The 14,223-nt window shown below is 41.7% G+C and overlaps 1 protein-coding gene across 1 annotated transcript in view; it reads right to left on the minus strand.

Moving 5' to 3' along the window:
• The window catches only part of PKHD1 (PKHD1 ciliary IPT domain containing fibrocystin/polyductin), a 267,464-nt gene that overhangs the window by 131,633 nt on the left and 121,608 nt on the right, over positions 1-14,223 (minus strand). The window contains exons 39-44 of the mRNA XM_059831956.1: positions 13,044-13,238; positions 11,858-11,983; positions 8,645-8,778; positions 3,628-3,740; positions 2,186-2,285; positions 688-822 (exon numbers count right to left, since the gene is read on the minus strand). Of these exons, the coding sequence (XP_059687939.1) occupies positions 688-822; positions 2,186-2,285; positions 3,628-3,740; positions 8,645-8,778; positions 11,858-11,983; positions 13,044-13,238 (803 nt within the window). The remainder of the gene's footprint in view (positions 1-687; positions 823-2,185; positions 2,286-3,627; positions 3,741-8,644; positions 8,779-11,857; positions 11,984-13,043; positions 13,239-14,223) is intronic.

The raw sequence follows: 14,223 nt of genomic DNA on the forward strand, positions 1-14,223 counted from the left end.
AGTGTGATTTGGTTTTTACTTTTGAATGTTGTTTCATAAAGAATACACATGAATATGTATTATAATATAAAATCTTTCAATAGTTCCAAATTCAAATAGAAAAATCAGACTCCTTGTTTCAAATTTGTTTCAAAATATCTTCAAAAATTCCATGCTGAAATAAGAAGAGGTTTGGAAAAAATGCTGAATTTTTTCAGCCGCGGAATGCAATCTCTGGGCTCTCAACGGCTAATGGTTTTTCCAGCTCTACCTTCAGCTAGTATGAATGGAGCGCCGGAAAAATGATGCAGGATCCAGCTGACCAAATGCTACCTCTCTTCTGCTACTGCCAGCAGAAGCAACAAAATTCTTGGTTCCAGCAGGCTGGGAGAGCAGTACTGATGCTCCAGGTTTCTCTGCTTCTTCACCAAATCAATGTCCCTTGCAGGTGCTGCTGCTGAAGGCATCATCTTTCCAAGGAGTGGAAGGCAGCTAGAGGACTAAGCAAACAGATCAGTGCCCAAACCTCATCCTGAAGCTGGGCCTAAGTATTTATCTTCACATACAACCTATTCAAAATCCAAGCTTTACCCAAGCTGCCATGGAGCAGGGGCTGTTCTTCAGGTTCCTTTCTTATTTCTCCAAATGCCTGTTTGAAGGGTTGCTGTGCAACTCAAGAGACGTTGAAATAATTCCTGCAGTGCTTACCTTTTGCCCAATGTGTCCAATTAAAACACTGTCAGCTACAGAAGTGTTTCCCAGGCTTTCTACAATGTCAATGCCAAAGTCTTGGCAAGCATAAATCCAGAAACGTTGGAGTTCAAGGTTGCTGCTACTAAAAATCTATATAAAAGCATAATAAAGGAATAATAATTAAAATAAAGGAATAATAATTTTTAAAAAAAGATTGTAATTTATAACTCAGCTTTCCTTACAATACAATAGACTGGGGAAGTGCAAAAATACGTAAAAGTGTTGAATGTGTATTTAGTATTTGAGCATCTCCCCTTAATTTCTTATTTTTTCTTTTAATTAAGAATACAAAAATCTTTACATTCCACCAACTTATTTTAATGTTAAAAGAAAAAAGGACATTACGAAAGAAAATCAGAACTGAGAATCAGTATTAGACAGGGTAAAAGTGCCTTAAATATGTTGGGTTTATTACTGGAAAGAATAGCAGGGTAAAGAAAGATGCCGTGAAAATAACCGGGGGTTTTGCTTACAGTCACCGAACAGCAAGAATGCTGTTCTTAGAGAGAGCCCATGGAAAGAAGCAGAATAAATTTGGTTATTCATGTATGCTAGGTCAGTAACATACAAAGAAATTACAGGTTACACAAAGGAAACCACAAAAAACAAAATTGCAAAACATCCTTTTGTCTTATTTCTTTCCATACAAATAAGCTTTTCTAGAAAAAGAATGCACCAATCTGAAAAAAACACACTGACAAATTGGACATCTTCGAAGGAAGAGCCATAGGATGGGTTAGACTAGAAACCATGCCTTACAGAGAAATACATACAACCTGTTCAAGTCATCAGACGGGGGGTTCAGAGGATAACAGCCCCTAAGCACTGGTGTGGGAAGAAAGTATCAAATAATAAAGGGTGGTGTGGGGTTTTTCATCAGATTAAGTAATAGTGAGCTACAATAGCTGGAAAGTGAAGTTAGACAAATTCAAATGAAAAAAAGTGCACAATTTTAACAAGGATGAAAAAAAAATCCCATGGAAACCATTAACCCTACGGAGGGAACAGATCGTCTACCAACCACAATCTTTACAAATAGCTCAGATCTACTGGGAGGATTTTTTTGGCTGAGTGATCTAGTGGAAAGTGTCCCTGCCCATGGCAAGGGGGTTGGAACTAGATGGTCTTTATGGTCCCTTCCAACCCAAATCATTCTGTGATTCTATGATTCTTTGACTATAGTGGCAGACAGATGCTAGATGGTTACAGAGGACACCAGCCATTGATGAAAGTAGCATTGATTCTGCACTGAAGCAGTAAGAAGGGTTCACACAAATTTTGTTTCTGGCTTCATCATCAAAATAGGAGCCTCCAGCTGAGGGACATGGACATACAGGTACAAGAGCTTTACTGTAGCTGTGGCCTTTTTGCAGCCTTAAAAGATGAAGGCAGCGTAGAGGTGATATACTTGTAAAGATCTGAGCGTCACAGAGGACAGGCAGGACAAACGTACCTGTACTCCACCTTGGCTGCTCCAAGCTGTGAAGTTGTTGAACTGAACAGGTCTGTTTGGGCTGTCTGGCAAATATTCTGGGTACACCAGCAGCCCATACCTGGTTAGGAAAGAAAGCAAAAGAGACTGTTCCTTTACAGTGCGTGTATTCATGAGCAGATTTTCCTATTCATCATTTCGATATCTAAAAACAGAAATCTGTAACAGTTCTCTGCATGAGACTTTATCATTTAATCCAAAAATCAAAAATCAGTGGATAGCAATATTTATTTTAGGCATCTAATCATTCCAGAGAGCACCCTTAAAATTTCTTTTCAAGTATTTTCAGAATTAGCCACGTCAGGGCTAACAACCAGTGTGCGGTACCACTGACAAGGACTCGCTGCAAACCACCCCCACCATGCTCATGAGCTTTCAACCAGCACCACCTTCAGATAAGCCTGACATGAATCTGGACAGATAAGGTTTTTCTGTATCTTGGATTCAGACAACTTGGAGTACATTTCAAATGTATGTATTCCTGAATGCAGCCCTTGGTTTGACCTTCTCAGAGCTTTTAAATCCAGATTAATATCCAGATTTCCTCAGAAGAGGAGCTCCGTCCACTGACTTTTAGTACAATGCCATTTTTTACTATTGTTTCTGTTTTAGGGATGTACAGGCAAAAGCTCTAGTTCCTGGATGCTACAGGACCAACTGTTATATGTAATGTCTGAAATATATACAGCACCTTTTACCCCGTTTGACAGCAAAGGGATTAGTCTCCTCAATCTACTTAATCAGAGACCAAATTCTAATAGTTGAGTGTCTGTGCTGCTATGATATAAAGCATCTGGAGGTAAGAAATGCTACTCCAGGTTGTGTAAGCCAGGGTCAACTCTCTAACGGTGGCCTGCAGGAGATGTTAAAGGAGGAGCGTAAGAAAGGAATCGTGTATCTGTTCTCCTGCATGCCACCCTCTTCTGCTCAAAATGTCTGGTATACTTAAAAATGAACTTTCAATTCAACATATGAGCGCATGCTTCAGCGCTTTGCTGTTAAATGGTTGATGAGGAAACGTGTTAAACATGGCACCTTAAACTACATCAGGATCATTTAAACAAGTGGGTAAAGTGGAGAAGCTTGTTAACAGCACTGGGAAATGCTGCAAGTTAACAAATTGGGCTTGTGAACGAAGAAGAAAGGACCGTATTGAAACTACTGAGGAAACCATTCTCAATCAGGCCCTGAAAAACAGCCCCAAACACATCGCTGTCAAACGCTGATTCTGCTCTGGTTGTGGAGAACTCTGCTTACAAGATAGGAAGCCCTAAAAGGGGGCAAAATTGGGGGGGAAAAAACCCTGAAAGGAGGGGCAAAACATTTTCTGCTCACCGCTGCAATTGTAGTTAGCATTACCATGCATTGAAGGAAAATCTCTTTAACCAAAAATCCCCAAGTACCTTGTGCAGGAATGAGCTACGTTCTCACTGAAGGACAGGAGAGGCACTTTAGATGGTCCCTCAGGGGAGAGATGAAACAAATAGCCATACCCAGCAGCACACACTGTGTTACCCTGCAGAGAAGCATATATGACTGTCAAAAAAGATTACCACAGATTTCCGGAAATTAAAATAACCTTAGGAAAAACGCAAATTACAATTTCAACTGAGGTCCATTCAAATTCTGGTAAGTCTGGCTGGTAGAAGCTAGTACCTTGTTTCTGCATCCTCAGTCCCATCCTGGTTTTGCTCTGTCCTTGGCCCAGTCTTAAAAAAACCTCTTCTCAAGCCAGGTAACAAGGGTTGGCCAAGCAATAGAAATGAATGACAGAAAAATGGTATTGCCATAATTCTTGAAAAGGTAGGTGAGAAAAAAAGTGTGTGGAAAACTTCTTACCCCTATAAAATCCTTTCTAAGTAGGAAGGCAATGTCGTGAAAGAAAGGTAAAACACAAACTACTCAGTTTATTGATTTACTTCTCAGTCTGTATCTTTCTCATATCTCCCAAAGCAAATACAGCAAAAAGAAACAGCATTGGCACGAAAAAGTGAGATCCCCTGAAAGTCAAGAGAAAAGAGAAAACTACATCTTCAGGATATTTCAGTGGCTGAACAACTAAACTTACTCAGATCTGTGGTAAATTACTTGTTTTGGTTTCTTTTTAGTAAGTGAATAACCATGGGAAAATGTGCTGTAAGTTATTGTCATTTAATATCTCTTAATGAAGAAATTCTGGAGTTGCATTCTTTGTTTATTGCAAGAGGTGAAAAATAAGTGAACATAAAGGTTGCCTGGTCTTAAATTAGGAGTTTGGTATTTACGGAGTCTGTACCAAGTGGGTTATGTGGGTTATATACAGTGGGTCAGGAGCTTTTCTACTCTAAGGAAAAAACCTGCTCTTACCTGCTCCATTTGGGCAGCAGCCAAACCTAGCTGGTTTTGGATGGTGTCCATACAGCGATGTTTTCATGTGCACATCTGGGCATGATCCCTCTCATCTGTCTTAGATGTGTAAAAACTTGATGCTGAAGTCCAGGCTGGTAAACCTATGCTCCCTTTCCAGGAATAAAATAAGGCATAGGCACGTCCAGAGGACAATTCTTCCGGTCTATCCTTAGATAAGATTAATTGCTCTCTGGAGGTATCTAGTTCTCTAAGGGGAGTCTAAGATGAGCTTTCTTGCCGCTATAAAAAGGGCTTGTTCTCTAAGATCAGGACTGACACCCACCACTACCATTCATAGGTCACCGGACAGTGTTAAAACACTAATGACTTTCTGGTCCCTGATGGTCCAAATCAAAGCCGAGCCTGGTGACCTAGAGGTGAAAGCCTCCATACACCAATTACTTTCTTCTGACCCATCCAAGTGTGTTCCCTGCAGTCGTGATCTCTGCCATCTGTCAAGGCACAAAGGAGTATCAATACCCAAAGCACTGCTTTCTCTATCCCCTGGTAAAATTGCTGCTTTTTCTGAAAGTGCAGCCACAGACCCTTTTCCTTTAACAAAATACTTCTGCAGTCCAGTCACATTATTTCCAGGATCTTTTACTTGCGACTCCAATCGTGCCTTCTACAGATGATTCATAAGGCAAAAAACTGCATATTTATTCAGCCAGCTAGTGGCTGGAGGGCAGGGGTTTTAGGCAAGCAGGGAATTTTGTGTGGAAATCAATTCTTTGTGGAAGTCAGTATATTACGAATGTCCATGCAACCAAAATTCCAGAGAGAAATTACCTCTCTGAGCATGCCAAATACCTGGAGGTATGCATCGCAAGTCAGTAAAATAAAGTGGTTGACGTTTTAAGTGTCTCTTAACCGCACAACCCTGCTAATGTAAATATTTCATGAATTTCTTTTAGATAGCCGGGGCTCAAACTGTTGACCTTAAAGTTGACATTAAAGCTCTGGAGAGTGTGCCCAGCACCGCTCCCTCTGTTTCAGAACCTGGCAGGATGCAAGGAGTACCCCCGATGGGCTCCCTTCAACATGCGCTCACCTTGCAGAAGGTTTTAGAAAAGGTCTCAGTAGGGATGAAATTGTGAGAAACAATCGGTGCCAAACAGATGCAGCCTCACCGATTTGGTACTGTGGAGAACGGCTGGGTTGGGTGACACTGGGAAACAAATTCAGTTCTCAACAGTGTGACGATCGGTCACTCCTCTGACATGGAAACACAGGCTGATCTCCACCCCTTTCATTCATTTCAGCTGTTTCCCAGTCCTCAACGCCATGACAAGAAAGGAAAGGGAGGATGCTTGTTGAATTTCTTAAACCCGGGCTGTACGTTGCTATGCATGAGCGCTGCGTGCTGGCTCTGGGATTTAAGGGCATTGATTGTTTATGAATAGGAAGTTACTACAAAAGGTCCAAGACCCACTGGGCCCAAGAGAATCAAGAGAAAAAGATAAAAAACTACTTTTATTTTTCCTGAGCACAAAAATAAAAACAGGGATATAGGCCATGCACTTCAGTGATGAAAGAGCCAGTATCAAAGAGGGGCATCTTCAGTTCCTTGTGCTGACAGCATTTAAAAGGCAAGAAACCAGCCTGCTAATGAAATTGTCTTATGATGCTAAGAAGTGATAACCAGGGCTTCCATACCTTATTAAAGAAAATAAAATACTAACCCTGTAATAATCATTTTGCACTTCTACTCTGTGTGTATAAAAACTTATCTAACACCCTGATTCACAAATGCGTGTAAGAGCTTCAGTCAAATGGAAACCAGCGGGAATCAGTTCTCCGAATGTCTTCGTAGGCTCAGGTTTGAGTGACTGCTGTGTCTCAATTTCAACACCGTTTAGGAGACCACTGATTCTCAAGGAAATATAAGCTCTTCAGACACTGATTCAAATTCAGGCTCCCAAGTAAATTGAGTCGTTATGAAAATATTATTGCGGGACTCACTGTAGAAAGCTTAACCCATGTGACACAGAATGGACCTAGAGGTCTTTGTCTGTCTTAGCTGTAATTCTTGCTTTAAAGATTGCAGCCTGTAAGTTTAAAACCAGTAATTGAAAGATGGCAATCTGAAAACAACAAACACACGAACACAAAAACCAACAACCACCTAACATTAAAATCTAGAGGGGGAAATTTCTATTCCATGTCATGGCCTGGAAGCCAGGCAGTGGGAAGATGAGTCTTTCCCATTACACTCTTCAAACCTCCTGATTGAATTAAGATTATAAATACCTAAAAAGCAATATCCAGTTCTTGAGACATTTGATCAGATAAGAGGTGCTGAAACCCTGTAACATCATGATGCTGGTGCTGGACCGGCATCCCTTGCATTTAGTGATTATTACTGTACTAAAAGTCCACAGGACACAGGCGTTTTGCTTGGAAAAAGTGACTTTTTCTCTTAATATCCATGTACTTTCATGTCTTCTGCTGAACACTGCTTGGTACTGTAGAACAGTAAGTGCAGTTAATAAAAATTTTAAGCTAGGCAACTTCTTCATACTTTTGTTTTGCTGCTGCAACACCTCAAATAGCCCACTCCGAGAGACTGCCGACAATGAGGTTTATCAGCAACCCTTCAAGGGCCATCGGCTATTCTGCCTTGAGTAACACATCTTTGGAGAGCAGACTTAACCCTGATGTTCGGGTACACAGCCACAGACGCAGCTTTGGGCATATCTACAAAGACATGTGAACCGAGAGAGCTAAACAAATGTGCTGAAAACCCACCACAGTCAGTTCACACGTACCAGTAGAGATAATTGCGGCAAACTTTTTCAAAAGCTGAGCCGCTGGCGATGGAGTAGACAGCTCCAGGGTAAGTCAGTGCATGATAGTACAAAACTCTGTGTTTACTGGAGCTGAAATTCGTGTGATTCTGCCTAGCTGTTGTATTTTTTAACCATATTCGATGGTCTTAAAAATGATAAATATGCCCTCGAGGGAATTGCAGAAAAGTCCTCTCCTTCTTCCTAAATACTATTGTCTTCATACTAACACAGGAAATCTGTTGGTCTCTTTTTCACCTTCAAGTTTAGGTGCAATTCTTTCCTCTTGGAACAGAAGCCCAGGGGGCAATTAGGTCTTCACATACACTTGATAATTGGTTTGGTTTCTGTGGGTTCGCAATAGAACAGGTCAGGATTATTTTTTTAATAAAAATGTACATTTGTCACAGATGAAACTGTGGTAAGAAAGGTCAGTTTCAATGAAATTCCAGACTTAAAATAGATGGGAAGGAAAAATGGTTTGAAATCGCTTCATCGCTGAAAATCATATTTTTTTCCCACGAAACACTTAAAAGTGACTCTTTAATCTGGAATGTAAGTGACTTGAATAAGAAAAAAAAAATGCATGAACTAAAAGAAAGCATCAGAGAATTAGTGAATAAAAATATTTTTTACTGAGCTCAACTTTTTGATGTGAGGGTTGTTAGTCTGTTAGCTTTTTAGGCGTTCAATGTTTTATCACTATTTAGAATGGAGAAGCTCGGTTTCTTTTAAAATCAATGCCATTTTCATAGGACAGGGAATGCATTCTCCTTCTCACCTTGGAATGCAAATCTTGGACTGTACGTAAGTTGCCATTTTAAATCCAGACAGAGGTGCATTTGATATTAGTGAATTTTAGTGTGTTTGTCATCAGCCTATTAAAATTGAGATTTCTTTTCCTAATGACAGAAGTAGGAAAATATTCAAGAGAAGCTGAGCTTAAACTTTTTTCTAGTTTTTATGAAACCATGAGTATTAAGAAATAAAACAACATTTTAAAGTATCCCAGGATGAAGGATCTCACTCAAGTGCAGTAAAATTTTCAGTAACAATAAATTTGTCCATGAATATAGTTTATTTTGTAATATACGTTTGTTTTAATATCCCATTGCCAGCACAGTTTCTGACGGCTCAGCCAAGAAGCAAATGTTGTGTATATGATCTTCCAGATAAATGAAGCCTGTAGCTTTCTGATATCTTTGATTAGAAAGGAAACGTTATGCTTTATACCTGAACTTCTTACCTCAATGTGGTTGGCAGGAGCCCTGACATAGATCCCTGCTGGTGACAGTGTCTCAATGTTGGATAAACCATCTGTTCCAGAAAGACCAATCACTATGTTGTTGCTGACTCTGTTCCCCTCTTCCAGTCCCTCTCCTTGAAAAAGAAAAAAAAGAAAAAAATGAGGGGGAAAAAAAAGAAAAACTAAAATTGAAAAAAAAGGAGAGCAAGAAAGAAAAAAGAAAAAAAAAAAGAAAAAAGAAGCAGAAAAGTCAGGAGGCCACAAGCAAGATCTGATCTACATTGTAAATATGATAAAAACCAGTTTCTGCCACAAAGAGCTTGCACTCTAATGAGACAAAAACAATCAGAGAAAGGAATACTACAATACATATTCCACAAAGAGGCAAGAGAGACCATGATTCTGCAATTCAATATGCACAAGGCCTTGTACCAGGTGTTATATATGAATATAACACCAGCCATACTGTACCGCAAGTTTATGGAGCAGATGAATAAAGGGAATATTATAAGGCACATTGACAGCTGTAAAAAGAGAGATTCAGAGTGGGGAAGTAGCTCACCTATGCACACACAGGCGTGCTTCTGGCAGTACTAGAATTCAAAGTTGTATCTATCTCTTGTGTCTCCATCCACCGCCCTACTTACATGTAAGAAAATTTCTAAATAGACTTCAAAACACCTGGTGCAACTCTGCACAAAAGTGGGGGGTTTGCACCCCTAAGCGATGAAATATGAGAAGAAAAAGGAAAAATCAACCAACCAATTGATCACACAACTCAGAGTCATGGGGTGGCCAGATCTAGTAACAGTATTGAAGTAGGAAGAAAACAAAAGGAATATCTTTTTAAACTACACCATAAAGCAATGTGCCACCCAACGGCAAAAAGTGGACAGCCCCATACAAGTCAAGCCCGAATAAGGACATGTCAGCATATGTCCCCCCGCTCTGGTGTTTTGGAAGCAGAATACAAAGTGGATATGAGCCAGCAGTGTGCCCAGGTGGCCAAGAAGGCCAACGCCATCCTGGCCTGGATCAGAAAGAGTGTGGCCAGCAGGAGCAGGGAGGGGATCGTGCCCCTGTACTCGGCTCTGGTGAGGCCGCACCTCGAATGCTGTGTTCAGTTTTGGGCCCCTCACTCCAAGAAGGACATTGAGGTGCTGGAGCATGTCCAGAGAAGGGCAATGAAGCTGGTGAGGGGTCTGGAGCACAAGTCTGATGAGGAGCGGCTGAGGGAGCTGGGGTTGTTCAGTCTGGAGAAGAGGAGGCTGAGGGGAGACCTCATCACTCTCTACAACTCCCTGAAAGGGGGTTGCAGAGAGGTGGGTGTTGGTCTCTTCTCCCAAGTGACTAGCAACAGGACAAGAGGAAATGGCCTCAAGCTGAGCCAGAGGAGGTTTAGACTGGATATTAGGAAAAATGTCTTTCCTGAGAGAGTGGTGAGACACTGGAATAAGCTGCCCAGGGAGGCGGTTGAGTCACCATCCCTGGAGGTGTTCAAGGAATGTGTGGACGTGGCATTGTGGGATATGGTTTAATGGGCATGGAGGTGTTGGGGTGATGGTTGGACATGATGATCTTATAGGTCTTTTCCAGCTGTAGTGGTTCTGTGATTCTGTGGAACATCTCTGTTTGGCCCACATGAGGTGCAAATTAAATCTATTTAGTTTTGTTTATCAAACATAAACTATTATCTTCAACTATAGCTGCTCAAGTTCTATTCCAAATGTGGATCCCTTCCCCAGTCATCACGACCCCAAATGTAAGCCACTTGCCAGGAAAACCTATGTGCTTTGGTTCTGCGGAAGGCAGTAATTATTTTTAGCCTTCCTCTCAGCCTTTTGAGCCTCTCTCCATTTTTGGAACAAGATCCAATCAGGAAATATTTCCTTTTCAGGCTGTATTTACTACAAACAATGCTACTACCAGAGCACGAACAGGATCCTAAAGCAGTCCTTTTGACAGCCATATAGGTTTTTGAGGTGGCATAAAAGGTCTTGGCTTCCAAACTGAGACCTGGTTTGTCAATTAATTTTAAGCCCAGAGCGACTTTTTATGACTGTCTTGCAAACCCCCTGAAAATAAGGGGTTTAGATGAAATCACTGAGGGAGGCCAATTCTGAAGCTGCAAATAGCCAGCTGTAATAAATATTCCTTCACAGGCAACAAAATGATATATAAATTCATCCATCAGACCCTCTGGAGCTGCTGACAGTGAAGCCATTAAAGACGTCTTGGGGATAAGGTATATAGCTCAGCCAAGAGTCCTTTAACTCAGACACATGTCTTAGCATGAGAGTGAGCCAAGGTGTGCCGGCAGGATGGAGATCTTGTTCTGCTTCCCCACGGCTACAAGGGCTTTGTGCATCACCTTGGGCAAGTCGTTGCATCTCTCTGAGCCAGCTCTCTTTGTCTGCAAGATGTATGCAAACAGTCTCCTTTTATAGGTCTCCTCTGTTTAAATCGTAATCTATCACTTCTCATTATGTTTATATACAGGACCTAGCACAGGGACTCGCTGTGTGTGTGGAACTGCAGGATCAGAACTGAAGGCTTTTTTTTCCCCTGTTTATCTTAAAATGGGTCATTTTTATCCCATCGTTGGTGGAACACAAAAATCAAGCTACATCTTTAGGTATTCAGGCAACATGAGATCCCAGCAGAAGATGCCGCAATTCAGTCTCCTGATGGTTGGTTAGGAGAAATATTTTGTTGTTTAACATTTTTGTTGCTCCAAGCTCCAATTTATTTAAGTGCTAAATCCTCTGCTTAACTTTTAACATATGCTTTCACTCCATTATCTTCTATGTCAAATGACTGAAGTTAAAGGTAAGTATGCTCTTAAATGCCTCACTGAACTGGGGTCTTAAATATTGCATAATGGTGCTCTTCCAAAGACAGATAAATCAATCCCCTAAAAAAAATCTCCTTCCTCTTGTACACTGAAAAAAAAGGGATCCAGATCAAGTGAAGACTGACCTGAAGAAACAGGGAGTGTATGGTCAAATGGAAATAGCTGCTAGGAGTTGCATGTGGAATTGTGGAAGCTTTATTCCAGATTCTCTGATACCAGAAAATGTGGAAGGTGTGATCAAAGTTCTCAGGGTGCAGTTAAGGATCTGCCATTCTTTCCTCCAAAGGCATTTTCATGCAAACGGTAATCAGCACATGTTGCTGCTACATGTAAGATAGATATTTTCCTGCTCCACTTACCCAGCAGAAGCCCATGGCCTGAAATGTTATAGAAAACATTACTGTCCACACTAAGGTTTGAGATCCCAGTCAAACGGAGTCCTTGGCCAAAGGAGTCCAAAATACAACAGCCACGTATGTAGGAGTCTGGAAAGAAATGAGTGCTGTGAGCAAAAAGCACACTGCATGTTGAAGGTTGGGAGAGTTTTATATTAGCTCCTTATCCTTTGATAGCGTGCAATTGATCCTTTCGGCTCCCGTGAGACTGCTCGGTTGCAGCTTCCCACCCTTACTCACCTGGCAGACCTTTGCCAACAGGCGGGTGCTGCTGAGATGGCCGCAGTAGGGAAGATGGCCCTCAGCGTAGAAATGGGTTAATGGAGGTGGTCCACTGTTGTGAAGAAGGAGGAGGAGATCCAGTGAAAGGATAAGGTAGGATCCCAAGAGTGAATTATGTTATAAGCTCAGGTAGTTGTATTATTGAAATGGGATTGAAGAAGAGGAATGTTTCAGAAGGGCAGTGAGGACAGGGCAAGTATCTTGTACACTTTGTCTAGCCAGGCATGGTGACCTGCCCACTGCATCACGGCTAGTGCTGTCTTCTGCCACCAGGAAGCAGAGATCCCCACTCAGTGATGAAGATGGCATAGGGAAGGCGTAAGTGTGGGTTAGCTGGAGGGCAAAGTCCATCCAGTACATTTAAAACATTATTCGCGCCCACCTAGCTCGCTCCCATAACCACCAGTCTTCAGAACCCTTGTTGCTACTTCCACAGAGAAAAATATTGCACTTAACAGTGACAAAGTCAAAAGAACTTAATATGTTCCTTAACCTTCAGGTGATAGAATTAAATTTTGGCCTATGCTACTGAACAGCCCTGAGCCACTTCTACGCTCCTTCACAGTATATTAGTGCTTTCATTACCAGAGCTAGAAGTAGCACACTAACTCAGAGGTGTGGCATAAAAATGAAGTATTATTTTAGGAAGAAGCTGTCCAGCGATGTAAAGGAACTAAAGAAGCTTAAAGCACTCCATCAAGCTTCACTTGGGCTTAGACTACAGGTGAGGTTTTCTCACTTTTACCAATCCAATTTGTCAACTGACCTAAGAGCTGAGCAGGCTTTTGAGGACATCTGCCCCAGCTTTGGGAAAAAAAAGGTGGATATTTGAGATCATTCAGACCCACCTCCAGTACAGCTGTCTCACCTGCCATCCGCGCATTGCCAGCAACAGTCAGGGCGCTGCGGTGCTGCTGAAATGCTTGGCCCACGTGGCGGAATTGGACCCCCTCCACCTGAAGCCGACTCGCCTCTCCCTGGAAAGCCTCCACAACCACGATGGCCCCCAGGTCCCGAGACCCCAACTGCCTCTCACTTCGCTTGTACAGACACCTGGAGCCACCTAGAATACAGCCCGGAGGGAGCTATCAGCATTATTTCTCTGTGGTGACCGTGGGACATGCGGAGTGCCCGAAGCAACATCATGAGACCCACACCACTGACTCAGCAAGCCATCTCCAGCAGCGATCTTAAACATGGGCCCAAAGACAAATAGTCACTGCCTAGCATATTTGATACTCCGTCTAAGCAGTCTTTCTTCCATAAGAGTCTGGACTTTTTTAGAGGAACAGCTATTAAAACCAGCAGGAAGCCGTGGTATTTTTATGCCTTGGAAAGTTCCTTGTGTTTAATTTTAAATAGCCCTATGAGTGGGGAAGATGGGTTTGACATTGATTTACCTTGGGTGAGTTTCTTGAAAAGGGGATTGGGCATGGATGTACTAAACTGAAATGAGAAGATTTTGAAATTTCTTTAAAAATCTTGCTCACCCCACTGTCCCTGCAGATGGGTGAGGAACTGTTACTACCCACAGTCTGAAGACAAGGAAAGTAAATTGTAGGGCTGGGGAAGAAATCGACATTCCTGAAAGGCATCCTTCCATGGGTCTATGCTTAGGAAATTTTGGTACAAGGGGAATCAGGCTATAAATGTGAAACTTGGGCTTGTTCAGTGGAGGTGCAGAGGGGATTTCAAATTCCAGCACTGCCTGCTTATGCTCAATAATGATCATTTTTCTTCTAAAGAAGGTAAATTAACCACAAAAAACACTGCCCACTCATCTTCTGCTGACTCCGCTGAGAAATCCTCCTATCCTTTAACTCAAATAAAAACCTCAAATGGTTAGCACATTTCAGAGACTATATTTATGAGTTCCACAGAAAATGGACCATAAATCTATGAGTAATATAAGCAGTTGGCTGCTGGATATCAAATGAAGTCTTGTGTCACAGTCTGAAAGCCCAAGGCATTTTATTTTTAAAGGAAACCTTACAACTGGGTTGCCAGATAACCTAACTCTCCTCAAATTATAATCACTGTGTCTGATT

This window comes from Gavia stellata, chromosome 2, assembly GCF_030936135.1.
Source record: "Gavia stellata isolate bGavSte3 chromosome 2, bGavSte3.hap2, whole genome shotgun sequence".
NCBI classification, from domain to species: Eukaryota; Metazoa; Chordata; class Aves; order Gaviiformes; family Gaviidae; genus Gavia; species Gavia stellata.